Here is a 21,146-nt window from a genome sequence, read left to right as displayed (position 1 = left end):
TTCCTCTCTTTCTACGGCCTTGAATTCATGTAGATATCCGTAGATGCAGCTTATTTGTTTCCTATAGAGTTTGTTATTAGTCTTGCTGCTGTTTGCGTGGGCTTGTTGTCAAGACAGACGGGCTCGCCCGTTTGACGCAAGTTTTGCTTAGAGAAGGTTTGTGTACGACAATAATGCTTGAGCTTAATTATAAAATTTGAGCTCAGCAGCTTAGAGTTCACTGTAGGCGGGACAGGGTAATAAGCGCGGAAATGTTTTGTTATTCATTAGAAAGCCTTGGCAATGCTGCTACTCCTAGCAGTCTAATGTTATATGGTCCGGCTCCGTTCCTCCAACGAATGACAAGGTAAGGTCTGACTTCTTGTCGCCTGACCCCAGTTAGGCCCTGCCATCGCCTGTGTTACCTCTCCTTGAAAACTCCCTATCTCGCCTCCTCTGGCTCCTTGCTTCTTTTTTGCCCGATTCTTCTCTTGTCTTCGTCAGCCGCAGACTAGCGCTGCTCTGCGTCTCCTTGATGACCCCACAGTTTAGTTCCCAATGGAGGATAAACAGCAAGTGTTGAAATCCGATAAGAGCTAATGGACGGGGACGGAGAAATGTGATAGAACTCCGTCTCCGATTGTAATTCCTTTGTGATGTTATGGGGTCTTTGTCTGGTTGTTGGTGTCTCGTTGGGCTTTTTGTTCTCGGATTCTCTTGGCTTGTCTCTGATGAATATTATGAATGGATAGGGGAACCATGCTCCCTCTTTCTCTGCACTTCGCTTAGCGTTTGGTTGAACAGCGTCGTTTGGCTATCTGTCTGCACATTGCCTGCCTTGTTTCCATCCGCATCCAGCAACCTGCCGTTCAAGGGTGGTCTGTGGCTCATAAGGAAAGGGAAAAAGAGGGGCTGTTGCTGCAACAAATGATACTGTGTTCCCTCATCAAAATCATTGTCGTGACACCCCAATGCGTGCCTCTCGAGTACGCGTCGACCGTGTGTTATGCGCTTGTGCTTGTGCCTGTATCTGCTGTTGCTGGTGCATCTGAAGAATCTGCTCCTCCGTCATCTCCAGATCACGCTCTTCATCTCCGTCCGGCTCCTCGCCTGCCAACATCGAGTCGTCGCCAGCGCGACTGTTGCCCCTGCGCTGCTGTTGCTGCTGGGCGCGAGCCCGGGCTAGAGCATGTGCGTGTTGTGCGCGGGCTACACGCGCATTATGCTCGACAGTTACTCGCTCGCGTGCACGCCGATCTTCAAAGGCTGCGATGTCTTCGGCGGTCACCGTAAGTGTGGTGGCAGGTCGGCGAAGCATTTCGTACAGGAAATGAAGGGGGAGAAGCAAAAGGGAGCTCTGAGGAATGTATGTCTATTAGCCTATAAACGGAGTCGTAAGGTGGTGTGGTGTGGCTCATTCTTCGCTGATGCCTTGTATGTTCCGTTTGTTTGCTTTTCATCACTGCAAAATCACAATGCCGGTACAGTGCGTGTGTGCTAGATAAAACTGTGCCACACTGTCCTTATCGGCGCCTTCCCAGCTCATATGTTTGACGTCATTGTTTACTTTAGGCAAGAATGGCCTGATTCAACTACGAGCCTTAAAGCAGTTATACAAAACTTGCTATCATCACGAAACTAGCATAATAACACCATAGACTGGATATCTTCAAGTATAACCCATCATGACATCTCGCTCACCCTCGCCCCCTGTCTCCGGCCCCGTCATCCTCTCTGACGTCATGGGCAGCAACCGCACCATCAGCCTCTTTACCAGCTCTGCACGTGAAGTCGACCCCGTCGCCAAACGGCTCGACGATCCGAAAATTAGCACTACTGTGCTTGCCCCCTTGAACAGCGCCATAAGCGACTTGCCGCACAAGCCATGGGAAAACCCCAGTGATTATACGGCCCTGGGCGCTAACGCCTATGAGGGACCCGATGGCCGGGCAAAGGCAAAGGAGAACCTGCGTAGGTTTGTCGAGGCTCACCTCGTTCCTGCCGCGCCATGGGTAGAGGGTGATAGGGTCAAGACGCTGGAGGGTACTGAGGTTTGGTGGGAGGAGAAGGACGGCAAGAAGACGGTGAGTGTCATGGACATGCTGTGCTTGAGCGAGCTGTTGCTGACTTTCTGTAGATCCAGCCTGATGGAATCGAGGTCGCAACCATTTCAAACAAGGTTGCTAATGGTGAGGTGGTAAGATATCCTTTTTGCGCTACAGTTATATTACTCGGATGCTAACCCTGTGTCGCATATCAGTGGATTATTCAAGGCGTGCGAAGATTTACCTAGATATAAGTCTTTTATTCCTACTTAGTGCTGTCTTAGTTTCATGTCGTAAAACCTTTAGCCAACTACCATCCACTTGCTCGTGACCACACATCCACCACAATGTCCTCAGACTTACGACTATCCACCACTAGATAGTAGCTGAAGCCTGCCCCAGCAATACACGCATGGTTTGGCCACAGCCGCACTCTTTGACCAATGTGCAGTGGGAACTCTTCCTCTTTGGGGCCCTTCCACATCAATATACCGTGCTCCTGGCTGATCTTGCCGACCTGCCAACCGCCATGCACATTAGGGAACTCTGGGCCTGGGGTAGAATTCTTGAAGCCACTTGGCCATGGCATAGGAATCCCCCATCCGCTGTAATGCACTCCGCTCTTGGCACCCATATCCTTGCAAGGCTCGCGGCCTAGGGCGAGACAACCCGCGTTGATCAAATATTCAGTCGTCCCATTAGTGCCACGGCCGGGATATTCTGAGACCACATCAGCCAACACGGTAAAAGCTAGGTCTTCAGCAGCTAATAGATCAGCGCTGCGGGCATGTGTAGCCAGCTGTTGGAGATCCAGAACAGGATACACACCGGCATGCACTTCCAGGGAAAACCCCTGTGCAACCAGCGATGCCATTTTGTCACTAACACGACTCACTATTCCTTCTACCTTAGGCTCTTGATTCATAGTGACCTCTGGGTGCTGGAGACTGGTTGCTGTTGGAGTAGCGCCTACAGATAGCACAAGCTTAGCTCCGGGCTTTTGTGCCACTACAATTGCCGCGCCAGTAGCAAGGGCCTCAAACTCATCCATCAAGTAGTCAAGTGCATCCCAGTCGTGACGCGTGTCGTACGAGTGTCCCGCATGTATGTACAGGCCGTGGAATATAGCATCGGCAATGGAATCAAGCTTGAGAAGCTCGCTAATTAAAACGGTGGCCTCAGTAGATGGGAGGGGCACGCCAGCGCGGTGATAGGAACCATCAACCTTGATATAAACTAGAGGCGGATGGCCAGAAAGATGGCGAATGTGACGCACATGGTCTAGCTGAGATGTGTGGTCGACCATCAAGGCTAGCGACTTGGGGCCGACGGTTTTGCAAAATGCTGCAAGACGTGGAACCGCACTGGCGTATAAGGGAAAGGCATAGAGGACCTAGACTCTGGTTATTAACATAAAGTAAGTAAGTTTGTTGCATTTTAGTTGCCCTCACATTGACACTGCGGCTCTTTGCTTGAAACTCGTGCAGTAAGGGAATCAAAGTCTCTGCCTCCAGGACAGTTGAGACTACTAAGTTAACTTTGGGACTGGTCTCTCCCACCTGCAGGCGCGTGAGCTCTAGCGTCTAGGCAGTTGAATATTTTTGTTAGCTTTTTTGCCGCTAATAACAGTGACTATCTAGCTTCTCATACCTTGTGAGTCTTGATATGTGGCCGCCAGCCAAGTCCAAGCCGCTGGACAGTGTCAAGCATACGCTGGCAGTTGGTCTCGATCTTGGCTAGGTCTAGGATAGCAGCGGGGCTTTGGACACTTAAAGGGTGGACAAGAGACTTGCCAACATAGGCAACCTTGAGGGATTCTATGGATGTCATGGCTTGTTGTAGAGAACGAGATTTCCTGTTGTCCAAGTTGGTGACTCGCGAACTTGACGATTCCCCGCGGCATAAAAGTCACATTCGTGGGTGGCAACTCTTCCCCTCTTTGCCAACCTTATAGCTTTTAGCCTGTCATAGCTCCAGATTGCTCCCCTGCTGCCAACACTGCCTAAGCAGGGTGGGGAAAAGAGATAGCGTATTGGATGTTCCTTGGAATTCCCAACGGCCTGGGCTTCATATGTGAATAACGTAAGGAATCAAAAAGCAAAAACGCTGCTCCATCCCTAGAAATTTGGCAAGTTCTGTGCTAGAGTCAGAGTCTCCGTCTCATGTATGGCAGCTTAAGCACAACTAAGAAACGCGTTGCTTGTGGAACGAAGTGTTAGTGTAGTGTTAAATGCGGCAAATTTACAGCAATGACTAGCAGTATGCAAAAGAAATGCCATGATGGAGTCTCTCATTCACTGATTCGAAACACCAAAGTCGTGTCGGGAGATAGCCCACCTTCTACCACTATTTCGCCGGCCTTTAGACAACGGTTATGCTGCCAGTTGCACAAGACTGCACATAGGGTAAAAACTAGGAATCCAGCTGTAGCTTTCGAGCATGCTCGGCCATCTATTACTGTCTCGGCCTCCGAGAAAGCCGATTGGGGAACAACTATCCATCAGCTTCCGCATCACTCTATGCGATGGGTTCGAGTAAAGCCGCTTCTAGCTGTCAGACTTTCCGTATTTTCTTAAGTGTGATAAGCCAAGTACCAGCCACAGGGCGTTTCTGTAAAGAATCGTAACTCCAGAGCCTCCGAATAATCGAGAATAGAGATCTTATTCTGACATCTAGTGCGCTAACTGTCAGCCACGAGACCTTCCGTTAAAATACCTAGAGCTTACTTGCGCCCTGGTACATGATTTATCATCAAACGCGGCAAGTCTTAGTTCTCGACCTTCTCTTACACACCGCAATCTACTACAGCTAGCGACGCCATGTTTAGTTAGTACGAGGTGTGACTGGTATGCAGCTATTGCTCGTTGTGATGTTTTGCTAAACACCATGAAAAAACATCACAGCCGCAAAATAAGCCTCCAAATACATTAAGCTTTGCTACAGCTTTGCTAGCATAAAAATATATAGGCCGCCCGATGTCCCATGGCCTTAGCACGGGTCTACTATAGTCTATCTACGACTGCAGTTGTACGAATTTTCCACAGCCGTCATAGTTTCAGTGAGGTATTTACTTGAATATTTTGAATGTTGGATTATTAAAAGCAATAGCCGGATACCTTAAGACATGTGCAAAATATGAAAAAGAAACTAGGGCTGTATGGGCGAAGAGAATACAGCCAGCAGGGCCAATAATTATCAAGCCACGGACAACATCACATGTAAATTCTGTCTAATTTGCCGGATGCAATGAGCCAATCAACGCAGTCTAAATAATGTAGTCATATGACATCCCGCCTCTTTCAGGACTCGGGCTTTCTTCCTCAGTTGTGCTTTTCTGTCATATTTATGGATTTTATAAAACTTAGCTCTATTCTTTGGTAGCCACCTTGTGCTCTTTGGGAAATGCCGTATGTTCATGTGATTTGATTCTCTACTAGCTAGAATTACCTCATCTGAAGCTAGGAGAACACATGAGGAGGAAGACCCTAGAGAAGCAGCTGTTGAGGATGGCCTGTTTGGCATGTGAAAGGCCACCAAGTCTTGTGTTAGAGGGGGTCGTTCATTCACGACATTAGGAGAACGTCATGCCGAGCATGCCTACAGAGCCGCGTGAGGACCCTGTCCTGTTGTACTTGGGCAGTTGGGGTTTAGCGGGTGCACCTCTATATTTCTAGGCGGTAGTGCTCTATAACCCACGTCCGGTCTTTTGTGGAGGTTGTGCCCCTGCTTAGTCTCAGGGCGGGAAATCCTTAACCTCCTTTAGCGTTGCCCCGGATTTCTTTAATTCATTGCATATTTCAAGGACTTCGGCCTATGGTGCCTCGGCTGCACCAAAGCCATCTAGGAGACATCAAGCACGATAATTTGAGCTGCCAAAGCGATGGGTTGACGCGACATACACGTCCCGTCTCTGGCAGTGCGATGCTGCTGTATTATAAGACGGGCGTTCTCCAAAAAGAGGCCGACTCCAATTTGGGGCTAGCTGCTCTGTAGAGCCCACTTATTTTTAGCTCGCTGATGTATGCTACAAGATCCAGCCAACCACGATGCAGCTGTCATCGTTGACCAACCTCGGCTCGTTTCTTTCTGGAACAGCTAGACTGAAAGTGCAAAACATCACACGCCAAAACAAAAGCTGCACCATAAGAGCTTGAGGCTGAGACTACAGAGAGACACGAAAGCCTGTAAACTGATAATGCGGTCTGCAACTGCGCTGGAAAAGCTACAATCACATAGATACAGCATTGTCTTCCCTGCCATCTTTTCTAGGCGTAGGCAGCTAGCCGCTAAGATCCTCGGCCTGGCAATAGCAATGCAAAAATGACACAATCACAGGGCCAAACGAAGCGCATCTTCCGCCGTCGCCACCATACAAGGCGCTATGTAGTTTAGATGGGTCTGGCCTGTGCAATTGCCTCTTTGTCCCTGGCTGGATTTGCACTTGCACTTTTGTATCTCTTTTTTTCGGCTGTCCCTGCTTGGCTTGGTCTGGTATGTTGCAAACGTATGCGCCTTCCTATTTATCGGGTTTTTCTCCTTCTTCCGGGGGTTATTGCAATAAGTGGGCTCAGCAACTTAAAAAACCCAAAGCTTCCCTTCTAAATTTCTCGTCGGCTGCTGTTCTTCTCTTCTTCTTTCTCCCATATTTTGTTCTCTTATTCTTGTATTACTTTATTTTCATTGTCTTCCTCGCGGCCTCTTCTTCTAGATCTGTCTCTGGCCTACATTCTTCTTTTTCCAATCCTTTTGCCCCTTTTTATTTGAACATCCACAGCCTCAAGCCGACCGCCTTGCTCATCGTGTAATCAGCCTTTGTATCGTTCACAATGGCTCCTCGCGTCATCGTCGTCGGTGGTGGTTGTAAGTTCTGTCCTCCAAAAGCTGCCTCTTTCCGTAGCAATGCGCTAGCTAATGGCGCGCCCATGCGCCCTGCTGTTAGCGACAAGCAACTCGTCGGCCTTCGCAGCACCATGACTAACAAGGCTTCTATTAGTGTCTGGCCTGAGCGCCGCGCATACAATTTATCTGAACGGTGGCAATGTCATTGTTCTCGATAAGCAGGGTAAGCTTTATTTCGCATTTTCATCCACTGCAGCACTCTGTTCCTAACTTTGTCGGCTTCTCAGGTTTCTTCGGCGGAAACTCCACCAAAGCTACTTCGGGAATCAACGGCGCCCTGACCCGCACTCAAGTCGACCTCAAGATCCAAGACAGCGTTAAACAATTCTACGAAGACACCCTGAAGTCTGCTCGTGAGCAGGCTCGTCCCGATCTCATCCGTGTCCTTACCTACAACTCGGCTTCCGCCGTTGAATGGCTGCAAGATATCTTTGGTCTTGATCTGACCCTGGTTTCTCGGCTAGGGTAGGCTTTATTCCCTTCTAATATTTTCACTGTAGAAGGAAGACTCGCTGACAATTCTCTTCTCTGATAGTGGCCACACCCACCCCAGAACCCACCGTGGACATGATGCCAAGTTTCCCGGTATGGCCATCACCTACGCTCTGATGCAGCGCCTCGAAGAGCTGGCAGAAACCGAGCCTGGTCGTGTCGAAATTATCAAGAAGGCACGTGTGACGGGACTCAACAAGGAAGGCAACAAGATTACCGGTGTCAAGTACGAACATGAGGGCAAGTCTTTGTCTCTTGATGGTCCTGTTGTTCTGGCAACTGGTGGTTATGCTGCCGACTTCACCGACAACTCTCTACTGAAAAAGTACCGCCCCGACACCTGGGATCTGTCAACCACAAACGGCAGCCATGCTACCGGAGACGGCCAGAAGATGATTATGGAGGTTGGCGGCAACGGCATTGACATGGACAAGGTTCAGGTGCATCCTACCGGCCTCATTGACCCTAAGGACCCTACTGCCAAGACAAAGTTCCTGGCTGCAGAGGCCCTGCGTGGTGAGGGTGGCCTGCTACTCAATGCTGACGGCGACCGCTTCTGTGATGAGCTAGGCCACCGTGATTACGTCTCGGGAATGATGTGGAAGGAAAAGGCCAAGAACAAGTTCCCTATTCGTCTAGTGCTAAACTCCAAGGCCTCTAACGTACTGGACTTCCACACCCGCCATTACTCAGGCCGCGGTCTCATGCGCAAGATGACGGGTAAAGAGCTGGCCAAGGAAATTGGATGCTCGCCTGAGCACCTGCAAAAGACCTTCAAGACCTACAACACCTACGCATCTGGAAAGGAAAAGGATCCCTGGAACAAAAAGTTCTTCCACAATGTGCCTCTTGACATCGATGATGATTTCCATGTTGCTCTGATGGAGCCTGTTCTCCACTTCACCATGGGTGGTGTTGAAATCAACGACAAGTCTCAGGTCCTGAACCAAGAGAAGAAGCCTTTCGAGGGTCTCTACGCCTGTGGTGAGCTCGCTGGTGGTGTCCATGGCGCCAACCGCTTGGGTGGATCCTCCCTTCTAGGCTGCGTTGTCTATGGGCGTGTTGCTGGCGACTCAGCTTCGAACTACCTATTCCAAAACGCCCTCCAGGGTGCCGGCAGCGCCTCATCACGACTGGGCCAGATTTCTCTGCACATCGACCCGTCGCTACCAGGCCGTGTACAGGTTGAGTGGGGTTCCGGTTCCAGCTCTGCCGGTCCTTCAGCTGCTCTGTCGGCACCGGCTGCCTCTAGCAACAGCCCCACATCTAGTGCGCCCCCAGCCAAGGAGGCAGCGAAGCCTTTCTCTATCCCCGACAAGGAGTACACTATGGAAGAGGTTGCCAAACACAACACCAAGGGCGACCTTTGGGTTGTTGTAAAGGGTGTTGTCATGGACCTTTCCGATTGGCTTGAGGAGCATCCTGGTGGCCCACAAGCTATTATGAACTTCATGGGTCGCGATGCAACTGAGGAGTTCGAGATGCTTCACGACGATGAGGTTATTCCCAAGTATGCACCACACCAGGTGATTGGCCGCGTTGCTGGTGTCACGCCCACACTAGAGCTGTAAAGTCGCTGAGCTCTGAAGTCACAGCCCCAAATGTGCGCGACGATACGAGATTTCATGGTTATTTCATTTCTTCCCTTTGATTTTTTGGGGGCTTTAGCCTAGAAGGCATAGTTGTTTTTATTTCTTTTTGTGCTTTTTAAGGGGTTTTTATTGGGTTGCGTGTTTCTCTCGACTTGGCTTTTTGTTTTCTTTACCTACTAGCTTGTTGCAGCTGCCTAAGACGTGCTCAGCGTCAATAAGCTGATTCAATTGAATATTTTCAACTCCTATAACCATGTCTACATTCGATGATTTCTACATTTGCCAACTCCAAGGTTATTATTGATTTAGCAGAACACATGAGCAGTGTTTAAAAGGGACAAGACGGCAGGCACGAGGGGAAAAGAAAGATGCAGCAGCACAAATCAAAGCAGGAGACTGACCACTACGAGCCAGATCCCACCTGAATCGACTAAATGAGGAGGGTATGGAGTCAAGCAGAAGCAAGGGTGTCATTTTAGATTTGGGCTTGTTTGGTTTTCCCCGCATCCTTGGCAGCGCTCTTGAGACCTTTTTTGGTATTGTAAATATTCTTTTGTCCGCGGGGCGGCTTTTAGACAAAGGTTTGACACAAATGGTTGACATGTCGATATTGATTGATACTTGCATGTGGCTGGAGATTGATGGGGGAGGGGAAGGAGCAAAGGGCGGGGCAGGAGAAAAGAAAACGGAAAGAGACGATGGTTAAGGAATAACTACGGAAAGTAGTACAAGTATGCTAAATAGTCCGATGCCTCCTTCCTGTTGTGATCTGCGGTGGAAAGGATAGATTCAGAGATAGATGAAAGGCAGATAGAGAGTTCTAGAAATGCGAAAGAAAAAAGGAGGGAGGGTCACCATCAAGTTTTAGGGGTAAGAAACTTGTTTTGTTATTTCTCATCATTTAATTTATTCTTTATTTCTTCAGGTTTTGCATGTTCATGTAGTTTTTGTCTTGCCGAGTTTGTTGCAATGTCTCATCCTTGGTGTCTTGGGCGAAGGAATGGAACAAGAAATGGTGAAGTTAAGAGGCAGAGGCCAAAGGGAAAGGGAAGGGCTAGGTGAGAAACTAGAAAAACTAGGCTAAGAAAGTCCAGGCAAGGATCGAGAATTCATTGGCTTTACTGAGAGGGAGAAAAAAAAGAAAAGAAGAGAAAAGAAAAGGGCTTAAAAGCCGGGGGCTGCAGACAAAGTCCGTAGCGTAGGAGGATAGAACAAGAAGCACGGATAGAGATTATGGCGAAGGCGATAACGAGAAGAGAAATAGACTATGGCATTGCATTGGCTTAGGTTCCCAGGAGCGACGGACGGCCTTGGATTGTTTTCAGTCGCTCAAACACTGCAGTCTTCGTTGACAGACAGTTCTTTATTTCTCTTAGTTTGTTTCGAGGACCCCAGGGGAGAATACCAGAGAAAATACGTAAGCAGCCAAGCCAAGCCAACCCAGCCAAAATCCACGCGTTAGGTTATAAGTAGAGGCGGGTCAGCAAGGGGGGCACGGGCTCTCCAGACAAAAGCATTTTGCTTATTTTTGGCTGGACGGAGACATGCATGCACACATCCCTCCCCCCCCATGCATGCTATGTATGTATGCAGCATGGGGTTGGATGGGAATAACAAGGCTTCCTTTCTTTGGCGGCCTTGAAATGTGCCCGTGTAGAATGCGTATAACAGAGTGCGCAGAGTAAGGGCAGGACACCGCAGTAGCAGCAGCGGTAGTTGTTGGTCTCGCTGAAGTGATGCGGGACGAGCAGTCGGAAATTGCGAAGAGGAGCGGTAAGAGCCAGGAAAAACCTGTAGGCTTCCCCCTCCTACTCCTCCCCCCAATCGATAAAGCCATCATCCTCTTCCTTCCCTTAGCTGAAGCCGTAGCTTTCCTATTAGCGCCAGCTTGGCAAGCCCTGGGACTCGAAACTTAAGACCACCCCAATACTAGCAAGAGGAGAGGGGAAGGGAAAAGACGGCGGTGATCAGACGGCGAGAAACTAGAAAATGGTATCGAGGATACAAGAGGGAAACGGATAAATGCTACAGCTTCTCTGAGTTGATTGAGTGCGCAGCTGCGCAGGTGAAGTGCTTCGTTTGTCCAAGTTAGGTTCCTTCCTCTTCCACCACTAAGGGCGGGCGGGCTCCTGTGTTTTCCTGGTCTTCTGGCTTCCTTCCCCAGTATTTTCCCCAATCCTCGATTTCCCCATTTTTTTTGCCATTATCTTTTTTTTTTTCCTTTTCCTTCTTCTTTTTTTCCTTCTTTTTTTTTATTTTATTTTTATTATCAATTCGCAGCGTCAAGACCATCGACGGTTTGCTAGTTTCTTTGCCGCTTCATATCTTTTTCACTTGCCCTGTGATCTTTCCAATCTTGTTTTTTATCAACGGATATTTGCGGTTTTTTTTTCCTCGAATTTTTATTTCGCTCGCCAAATTCTCCACCAAAAACTGATCAACTAGCCGAAAACCTCGAAGCTTTTTTTTTTTTTTTTTTTTTTTTTTTTCTTGTCCAGGCAATTCAACCTGCTAGTGCTCTCTCCTCCCTCTTCATTTCCATCTCGTTCGACCCGTCGACAAATCATTGCCCAGAAATAAATCCAAAATAAAAAGCCCCCGCTGGCCTTGTCAATTCGCAGCTTGCTCAACATCTGCTTCGCCATATAACTCAATACCATCCTTATAGCCTTACGTCCAGGCCGCCCAGTCGTGTTATCCCCTGCTCTCAGACTCCCGACTTGCTTCCTCTGGACGATCCCGTGATCCACACTCAAATAGCCTCATTGGCTCCCTGCCCCGTCGCCCTCCTCGAGTCGTCGTATGCCCTAGTTTTGCCCGCCTCGAACTCTCTCCGCGCAATCCCCAGCGCCCAATGTATACACGCCTCTCGCCCTCCTTCGACTCGTCTTGAGATCGACAGATCCTGCTCTTGATCTGTGTTTCCCGTCCAACTTCTTCTCTACCTTCTTTTCTTTGCTTCCTTGTCCTTCGTCCACTCAAGAGCCATAGCCGCAACAACTGACTGTGCGCTGACGTCCAAGTTATTTCGTCATCATGGCTATCGCCATGGGCTGGCAGAAGCCCGACAATGTAGCCGGGTCTTCTATGCCGGCTATAGTCATCGGGCTATTTGTCGCTTCTGGCGGCATTCTGTTTGGCTATGATACTGGGTGAGTCTCCGTCTTTCCGTCTGCTTGCACTGCTGCGGCTGCCGTCGTCCTGCTAACAATCTCCTCTTGTCATCTAGAACTATCAACGGTGTCATGGTCATGTCAGCTTTTCTAAAACGCTTCTCTACCGGCTCCACCGACGAAAACGGAAACCCCGATCTCACAACCCATCAATCATCATTACTAGTAGCTATTCTAAGCGCCGGAACGTTCGTCGGCGCGCTTCTTGGCGCCCCTATGGCTGATAATTGGGGTCGCCGCTTGTCTATGCTCATCGGAGCCGGTGTCTTCTGCATAGGCGGGATCATGCAAGTGTGCGCATCCGCTATTCCGCTCCTACTGGCAGGAAGGTAAGTCAAGTCCTCACCCTTTACGAGCCCCAAGAAAGATAGCAATGTCTGACACAAGCGCTTTTTATTTAGGTTTATTGCTGGTGTGGGAGTCGGCGCCATATCACTGCTTGTCCCCTTATATCAATCTGAAATGGCACCCAAGTGGATCCGCGGCACGCTTGTGTTCACCTATCAACTCGCCATTACCATCGGTCTCTTGATTGCCTCTATAGTCAACATTCTCACCGAGTCCATGGACGGCCCTTCCGCCTACCGTATCCCATTTGGCCTACAGCTATTATGGGCCGCGATATTATCAGCCGGCCTTAGTGTGCTACCAGAAACGCCACGCTATCTCATTAAACGCGGTGATATCTCAACAGCCCTAATATCCCTCAGCCGCTTACGCCGACTTGATGCCACACACCCCACCATCATCGACGAGCTCCAAGAAATCGTCGCAAACCACGAGTACGAACTTACACTAGGCGACGACTCGTATCTTGAACTCTTTCGTGGCTCTCCGCATCTAGGCCGCCGCACATTAACTGGCTGCTTCCTGCAGGCGATACAGCAGCTTACTGGCGTCAACTTCATCATGTACTACAGCATTTCCTTCTTCGACGGAGCTGGGATTACAAACCCCTACCTCAAGTCGCTCATCATTAACATCGTCAACACCGTATCGACTATCCCGGGACTCTTCGTCATTGAAGCATGGGGTCGCCGTAAGCTGCTTATCGTGGGTGCCTTTGGCATGGCCGCCTGTCAGCTTCTCATCGCTTCTTTCACAACTGCCGCCGGAGATAACCTCAAGTCAGCCGCCCAGACTATCCTCATTGTCTTTTGCTCACTCTACATCTTCTTCTTTGCTGCCTCATGGGGCCCCGTAACCTGGGTCGTTACTTCGGAGATCTACCCGCTCAAAGTCCGCGCCAAGGCAATGTCCCTTTCAACTGCGTCTAATTGGCTGCTCAACTTTATCATTGCCTACTGCATTCCCTTCATGGTTGGTGAAGGCACCGACTCGGCTCAGATCGGGCCCAAGGTGTTCTTCCTATGGGGTGCCTTCTGCATCGTTGCCATTGTCTTTGTGTGGTGCATGGTCTATGAGACTAGCAAAATCAGTCTCGAACAGATTGATGAAATGTATGAACGCATCGATTTCGCCTGGAACAGCATGGGCTTTCAACCTACCTGGAGCTTCCAACGCATCATCGATGAGGGCTGGTCACATGGCAACATTCCCCCGCAGCCGCCTGCCGGCGACGATTCCCATCCGCCTCCATATGGCGGGCCCGGGGGAGGTAATGGCGGAGGGGGCAACGGAAATTCAATATCAAACAACAACCACAATAGCACAGCTACTACAACGTCACACGACGTGGAAATGCAACCGCCACTACCAGACACAGCCGGCTCAACGCATTCCATGTCACAACCCTCAACGACTGACACGAACTCTACGTCATTCTCTTCGCAGGCGCCCAAACCGCCAGTCATGGCGCACATTGACTTTAGCTATTAACGATTTCTTTTTCTTGGGGGGGGGGTTCTTTTTTTTACTTGTTCGTTTATCTGTCACGGCTTGCATCATCACCATTGCCATATTCTCCCTATAAGCCCGGTTTCGCCTGTTGCACTCGACAGCACCCACACAGGGTAAAGGTGCTCTCCTATACCAGCCGACCGGTCCTCTTTCTTCCTTTTCCTTTTCTTTTTCTTTTCCTTCTTCGCCCCCTCCCTCCCTGCAGGTGGATATGTCTTTTTTTTTTCTCCCCAATACCTTTTTTTTTTTTTTTTTTTTTTTGGCTTTCTATATCGAATTCGCTCATCATCATACCCTGGAACATTTTCTCAAGCGTTGGAGTTTGTATTATTTTTGTTGCTTTCTATCTCTCATTTACCTTTTTTGTTTTCTTTTTGTGTTAATTCCATCATATTGCTGTCTTCTTATGTTCTGTCTTTTATATATACTTCAATGGCTCTTGATTTTGCCAAAAACCCGTCTCCTTGCCCCCCTCCCCCCCAAAATAAAAACAGATACCACCAAGTTGTAACGTCTATCTTTATGTAACTCGGCTTTAACCCGACTTTGACAATTCTCGATGGCCCTGGCTATAATTAGATCACTGACGTCATATAATCAACGGGGCAAATAATAACAAAGATGTTGTCAAATATGATGTATTTATCAGCCAAGCTCAAGCGCATTTAACTAGACAACAAGAACAAGACATGCAAAAAAAAAAAAGGATTTAGCAGCAATACAAAAAGAACCGAAATAAACAAGAGTCTCGAGATAAAAAATAGCAGATATTATTTTGACCGCCGCAGTTAAATGCGGATAAATTGCAAGGAAAACTTCAGCAGAGATAGAAAAGAAGAACAAATGCTGTATAAAGAACAAAAAAGAAAGAGAAAAAAAAGAAGAAAAAAAAGACACAAGGACGAGAAAAGAAGGATAAGGTGTAGTAGTAGTAGTTAACTTGCAGCAGCACTCTGCATATAAGAAAGAAAAAGGAACAAGCGGGACAGAACCGAGAAGAATAAGAAAAGAAAAAAAAAAAAAAAGATTAAACCGAAGCTTGTTGGACCACGTCTTCTCATCATGGCCATGATGGACTGTGAACTGTGCCACAAGCATGTATTTGTGCAGGAAGAAAGGAAATATAGAAAGGAAATAGGTAGAAAACAGGCCAACGTCCAGACCAAGGGATACCAATAAGAAAAGAAACAAATAGAAGAGGGGGAGGGGGAGGAAGCACGCATGGTGGTGGGTAGATGATACATCCATGCCGGCTGATGTCGTCGCGTCATTCAGTCAACTCTTGGAGTAGAGGACAGCCAGGCTGTTGTTCCAGACTAGTTTTTCAGAGTAAAAAAGCTTTTTCTCCCTTTTACCTGGCCACTCTTCAATTTGCCGTCATCCTTCCCGCCAGACTTCTTTTTGTTGTCGTTCTGGCCCAGAATAGCATCAAACGTAGCCGTTTGGTCTGACTGTGCCAGGGGCGAGGAGTGCATCGGTGACTCTCCATTAATGTAGCCACCGGCGTGGTGATCATACACAGACTCACGCATTCCCGTGCCCAGAGGACTTGAGCCCCGTAGGATCGGGCCCGAGACATTGGAGTGTTGCATAAAGGGCGGTGTCCCTGAGACTGGCGGGCCAAGGCCGTCGGCCATCTGTTGCTGCAGCGGACTAGGCCCAACAGAGTGAGAGCGCATATGCACACTATCACGGTATGACATATTGTGCGCCATCGACAGGCGGCTTGAGCGCATCATGTGCTCAGGGAGGTCGTCGAGGGAAATGGGCTCCAGACCAATGGCGATACTGCTGCGATGGGAGGAAGGGACACGCGGGGAGCCAAGCATAGACCGGGGACGCAGGACCGGCGAGGGAGCCGCGCTTTCCGTGTGGATAGAGCCAGGGGGCGTGATGTTTGACCCAAGGGCATCGCCGCCACCAGCGATAGCGTCCTGCTCCTCCAGACCTTCACGCTCCCACTGTTCCGCCATCTTCCAGCAGTGGCTGCGGAGATAGACAGCCTCAGTACTGAACATGACGGCATCGGCGGACAGCTCAACGGTGTGGCCCTCGCCAGTAATGTACCATTGCTTGCGCACCTTGGGGTGGTCGACAACCCACGGGGCATTTCCAGTTGCCGGCTGGCAAAGGAAGTACTCGATGCCTTCGGTGGAGCCAACGGCCAAAGAGTCGACGACGACCCAGGGGAGGCTTTGGATCACACAGTACATAAAGATCCAGTGACCAATGCGCTGGTGCTGGATCTCAGCCTCTGTCTTGCCCCTGGCCTCTCGAAGCTCCATACTCTTGAATTCAGCAAGCAGGCCACAGTCGGGATAGGTGCTGGGGGTGATGTAGTCGTAGGACTTCTCCATAACAAGGATAATCTCGTTTTCCTTCAGGTTCTTGTGGAAGCGAATCTTTTCCTTCTCGGATTTTGATTCGTACGACTCATCCACCGAGACGAAGCTGGGTAGTTTGGGCGTGTCGTAGGGAATCGGAGGCACCACGGGGAGGCTAGAGCTGTCATACTCTGAAAGAAGCATGCGGAGGGCCTTGATCGTCGGAGGGTCCTCGGCGCTAGACTCGGTCTGGGTCCCGTCCATGACACGGGTAGTGAGAGACTTGTGGTCGACAATGAGGTCGTAGATGGCGCACATGTCGCGGTACAAGGTCTTCAACACGAGGCGGTTGAGGCCACTCTTTGTGAACTCGTTCTTCTTACTGCTAGCCTTGGGGGGCCAGTTGCCGAACTTGTTCTTGTAGTGGTTGAGGACCAGGCTGCGCATGCGCGTGAAAGACATGCGCCACGTGCGGTAATCAACAGTCACAAACTCTTCTAGCGAGGTAGAGTTGGCCACGCCAGCAAACACAGAGGGGAAGCTGAAAGTCGAAAGCCTCTCGTTAAGGGTGTCCAGGCGCTTCATCAGGTCAAGGTGGGCGCGGTCGAGGGCCTCGCGGGTAGCCGGGTACAGGCTGTTGTAGAGAGGCGACTTGATCTCCTGGATGGTGTCGTATCTTCCAACAAAGTGGGCAAAGGCGGCATCATAGAGCTCGCGAGAGCGCATCTTCTCGCCCAGCAAAAGAGCCTCCACGGTGCCGCTGCGGCTTGAGCTAAGGTTGGTGAGGTCCAGAGATCTGATGCAGAGGCCAAAGGCCACGTCTACCTCCTCGCCAAAAGACTCGCCACTGATGCTGCGGTAGCCAAACTCCTCCAACATGGTAGCCACTTGGAAAAGAGCAGCAGCAGGCGTGGGGTGAGCCTTGGTGCCGACCAGAGGCTGGCCGGTCAGCATACCGAACATATTCCGGACAGCGACCAGGCGTTCGACAGGGCTGCGCGTAGAGTCGGACTGCGTCGAAGGCGGGCCAGGGATGTACAGGGCGTATTCAGTTTGGTTGTCCAGAATAGGGGAAGGCGCCATGACGGCGTCATTGACAGCAAGATTGTTGCGGCCATAGAAACTGCGGCCACGCAAATGGCTGTTTTGGCCGAGGCTCAGTTCGCTTACAGATTCCCGGAGGATTCTGGAAGAAGCTATGACGGTTGCGGGGACCTTGAAGGAAGGCCCGCGGCCGTCTGCTTTGGGAGACAGGTGGACGAGGACATTTCCAGACTCGTTCCACAGCTCCGGGACCGTTTCACCACCCAATAGATGGGTGAGGTTGTATTCTTGGGTGGCATCTTTGGTCATGATCCACGCACTCATGTCGGGCACCGGGGGCTGGGATCCAGGATCAGGGTTTTGAATAGTCACTGTGGAATTGTTGCGCCCGCGAATGTTGCCCAAGAATGAGAGTCTTCGGGATTGTCTGTGGGAAACAGTGGGCTTCAGGGCTTCAGGGTCAAGCAGACCGCCGCCGGAAGGGCCAGATCCCGAGCGTTTTGTCAGGACATTGGGTGTCAAAGGACTGCGAGCGCCGGGGCTCAGGCCTTCCTCGTCGTCGTTAGAGCCGGGGACAATTTTGAGGGTAGAGCCGCCCTGGGACGAGGCAGCTAAGCTTTGCTGTCCAGAGCGGGCGTTTCCCGAGGATATAGAGGAAATCGTGCTCTGGGTCTGGGTGCGCTTGGGCGAGCCTTGGCGAGGAGATGCCTCGACGGCAGAAAGGCTGGTCGAGGACGCCGTTCTCGTGGGAGAGCCGGCCTCTCTGCTTGGAGGCGGCGGCGGGTTTGACGAGGGGTGGGCTGGGATTTTGAGTGGGAGCGGAGGAGCCGCAGACTTTGGTCTCGGGGGAGGGGATGCAGCGGAAACAGGACTAGCAGAGTTGCCAGCCAGAGAGTAGCCCATGTCGAACTTGAACTGGGAATCCATGATAGAGGACACGGGCGACAGAGGAGAGACGGGGGAGACGGGGGATGTTGTGCATGCGACGCCAATGATGGGCGAAATGGTCTCGCCGCGGGGCGAGGTGGGCATGTTGCTGGCGGTGCAGAAGGACGTTTCGGCGGAGGTGTCTATAAAGGTGCTGGACTCGGGAGTATCTGGTGATTCTGGCCAAGACCGTTGTTGGAGCTGCTGCATGGATCCTTTTTTGAGGTTGCTGACAGACATGGAAGAGACCAGCTTGGGAATCGGAGAGGTAGATGGAGAAGTCGAGGCCGAGGAAGGCGAAGCTGAAGAGCCTGACGAAGACAGGCAGGGCGACGACGGAGACGACAGAGAAGTAGTCGAGCCAGAGGGGTTTGTAGACCTGCGGAGAAAAGGCGGACGCAGAGCGTCAAGATTCAACAGTTTACGCAGTTTAAAAACAGAAAGTCGAGAAGCCGGTGCGTTAGGAGCAGGACTTGAAGCAGCACGAGTTTGAGGGAGAGGAGAGACCCGAGGAAGAGCTTCTTCAGACTTGGGGGATGAGGTGTCGTTTTGAGGCTGTTGTTTCTTTGGCTTCTGCAGCTTCTGGAGCTTTTGAAGCTTTTGATCGGGGGCCAGGTGGGAAGATTTTGTATTTTTGAGTGTAGGTTGGGATTTTAAGGGAGGAGAGGACGATGAGGAGCAGGGTGCAGCGAAGGAAGAGGCATCATAGTAAGCAGATGACTGCATGACGCCAGTAGCAGAAATAGAACTGGTCCCAGGCACAGGCCTAGGCGATTCAGAAAGCGACATGGGCGCCGCAGGCGAAGGCAGAGGAGCCGATGCCTTCGCACCACCACCACCCTTTTTGTGGCCAGGGTCTTGCTGGCTGGCTGTGTGAGGCTGCATTGGGAAAGACTGAGAGAAAAAAAAAAAAGAAAAAAAAAAGAAAAAACAACGAGGGAAGGCAAAAAAAGAACTAGGCAGTAGGAATAAGCTATGTTAGACGGGCGAGAGCGTGACTGTTTGGGTCAATGGCGCCAAGGAAAGCGGGCAGTAAAGGAAGGAAAAGAAGACAGAATAAAGAGAAAAAGACGATAAAAAAAAGAAAAATGGCCGAGCAATACAAGCAAACAAAAGGGACCCGAGGAGAATACCAGTCCTGGAGACGTCTGTGTGTGGGAGGTAAGTGCTGGCGGCCAGAGGATAGGCGGGCGAACCAGACAGAACAGAGGCAAAAAAGGAACGACACGGGGATACACAAGGAAGGCAGAAGACGCAGCAAACTCCGGATGTTGTGACGGGATATAGTATGATGTAGTATGGATATGGTGTGGCAACAAGATGCAGGACAAAGACAGGACGGACAGCAAGAAACAAACAGACGGGGCAGCGGAGCGGAAGAGCACCAGCCAGCGAGCTAGCTTGTATACCAACTGGTGTTGATGCTGGAACGGAAAACGACTACACGGCAAAGCAAGGCCAAGGAACAAACAAAAAGAAAGAAAAAAGAAGGAAAAAAGCAAGGCAGCCTCTGGGACTGTGGACGAGGATACAAGGCAGGACACGGGCGTTGTGAAGAAGAAGAGAAGAAGGAGAGCGACCGAGCTTGGCCAAAAGACAGTGGAAATCTCTGGATTATGAGCAAATCCTCGAAGGACAACCACGAAACAGACCAAGACAAAGAAACCAGGCCAAGGAGCACGAGAATGGAATAAGAATGAAATAGAGACTCATAGGGATTCGGATTGGACCAGGTTCGCAGTCTTTTAACACGGTGAGCCGCACAAACAGTCCATATATGCGGGTCATAAAAAACACGCCGGTGCTATGGTATTGTTTGGCTGTCGGGGTCTCTCTGAAGCTGGAGGGGGAGGGCCAAGGGCTTAGAAGGGGGGGGGGGGGGGTGAGAGGGTGGACGGTGGAGGGAGCACTGGCTTATTGTCCAGGCAAGGAGCACAACATGGTACAGTGTGTAAATAGTTGTTGGCCACAGCTTTTATGTTGAATAAAAGGGCAGCTTAAAGAGAGACCTAGAAGGCTGGCGTCAGGCGTTTGCGCAACTCGACTCACACCGATCAGGATCGCCCTGGACAATAAAAGAGTGAGGTCTGGCAGGGAGACATTAGCGGCAGCGCATGGCTATGGCTGGTGCGGCCTGGGAGGAGGATCAATGGCAGCAGCAGTAAAGGGATGCGGGAGCAGGAGGAGGAGCAGCAGCAGCAGTAGCAGCGGCGGCGGCAGTAGTAGCAGGAGAAGCAGCAGTCCGGGCTACACTGCGCATGGCAGAAAAGAGGGGCGTAGCTCCAGCGTGTGTGTGTGTGTGTGTGTGTGTGTATGCGTATGTGTGTATGTATGTGTATGTATGTGTATGTATGTGTATGTATGTGTAAGTACATCTATGTATGTGTAAGTACATCTATGTACATCTATGTATGTCTATGTAGAGCTCTGTATGTCTAGGCGTGCCGATGTGTGTCTGTATCTGTCTGTCTATCTCTCTGTCCATGCACGCTGTACGTCTGTGTGTAGTAGACGTTTAGATGTGCAGCTGTGTAGATGCGTCCATGTGCAGTTCTGTAGACGTATATCGATTTCCAACCACATGCGTAGTGTGTATTTTATGTGCGTACGTATGTGTGCGTGTGTGTATAATAGACCCATACCCGTATATGTGCGTATGCGTGTGTAGACGTACATGCTCGTGTGCCGCTACTGTTGAAATTCACGTTGATGTTGATGTGATTATAGAGATCAGGTGCATGCAGTATGCGGAAGGTTGCTTCTCGTCGTGGCGCAGTTGTCAAGTGCAGCCAGACCAGCAACTTGTTTAGA

At 50.3% G+C, this 21,146-nt stretch overlaps 6 protein-coding genes across 6 annotated transcripts; 3 read left to right on the top strand and 3 right to left on the bottom strand.

The window, feature by feature from the left end:
• Nucleotides 1-931: 931 nt before the first annotated feature.
• Nucleotides 932-1,297, bottom strand: HOO65_080280 (Anaphase-promoting complex APC subunit 1; the record flags this gene model as incomplete). Its single annotated transcript, XM_071001525.1, has 1 exon — nt 932-1,297. The coding sequence occupies one exon, from the start codon at nt 1,295-1,297 to the stop codon at nt 932-934; it is 366 nt and encodes a 121-aa protein (XP_070856510.1).
• Nucleotides 1,298-1,664: 367 nt separating this feature from the next.
• Nucleotides 1,665-2,272, top strand: HOO65_080279 (FAS1 domain-containing protein; the record flags this gene model as incomplete). The annotated part of the gene is made up of 3 exons (XM_071004392.1): nt 1,665-2,063; nt 2,117-2,176; nt 2,240-2,272. 3 exons carry the CDS (start codon nt 1,665-1,667, stop codon nt 2,270-2,272), a joined length of 492 nt encoding a protein of 163 aa, XP_070856509.1.
• A 62-nt stretch (nt 2,273-2,334) lies between these two features.
• HOO65_080278 (D-serine dehydratase) lies at nt 2,335-3,854 on the bottom strand (the record flags this gene model as incomplete). The annotated part of the gene is made up of 2 exons (XM_071004258.1): nt 2,335-3,417; nt 3,675-3,854. 2 exons carry the CDS (start codon nt 3,852-3,854, stop codon nt 2,335-2,337), a joined length of 1,263 nt encoding a protein of 420 aa, XP_070856508.1.
• A 2,996-nt stretch (nt 3,855-6,850) lies between these two features.
• HOO65_080277 (Fumarate reductase) lies at nt 6,851-8,986 on the top strand (the record flags this gene model as incomplete). The annotated part of the gene is made up of 4 exons (XM_071004198.1): nt 6,851-6,884; nt 7,018-7,086; nt 7,151-7,388; nt 7,459-8,986. The coding sequence occupies 4 exons, from the start codon at nt 6,851-6,853 to the stop codon at nt 8,984-8,986; spliced, it is 1,869 nt and encodes a 622-aa protein (XP_070856507.1).
• Nucleotides 8,987-12,043: 3,057 nt separating this feature from the next.
• Nucleotides 12,044-14,019, top strand: HOO65_080276 (putative glucose transporter rco-3; the record flags this gene model as incomplete). The annotated part of the gene is made up of 3 exons (XM_071004213.1): nt 12,044-12,159; nt 12,237-12,509; nt 12,582-14,019. 3 exons carry the CDS (start codon nt 12,044-12,046, stop codon nt 14,017-14,019), a joined length of 1,827 nt encoding a protein of 608 aa, XP_070856506.1.
• Nucleotides 14,020-15,356: 1,337 nt separating this feature from the next.
• Nucleotides 15,357-19,220, bottom strand: HOO65_080275 (choriogenin Hminor; the record flags this gene model as incomplete). Its single annotated transcript, XM_071001524.1, has 1 exon — nt 15,357-19,220. One exon carries the CDS (start codon nt 19,218-19,220, stop codon nt 15,357-15,359), a length of 3,864 nt encoding a protein of 1,287 aa, XP_070856505.1.
• Nucleotides 19,221-21,146: the final 1,926 nt, after the last annotated feature.

This window comes from Ceratocystis lukuohia (assembly GCF_044167205.1).
Source record: "Ceratocystis lukuohia strain C4212 chromosome Unknown Supercontig8_pilon, whole genome shotgun sequence".
Taxonomy (NCBI): Eukaryota; Fungi; Ascomycota; class Sordariomycetes; order Microascales; family Ceratocystidaceae; genus Ceratocystis; species Ceratocystis lukuohia.
Note: the sequence above shows the minus strand (reverse complement) of the source record. Positions and strands in the feature narration are given on the sequence as shown.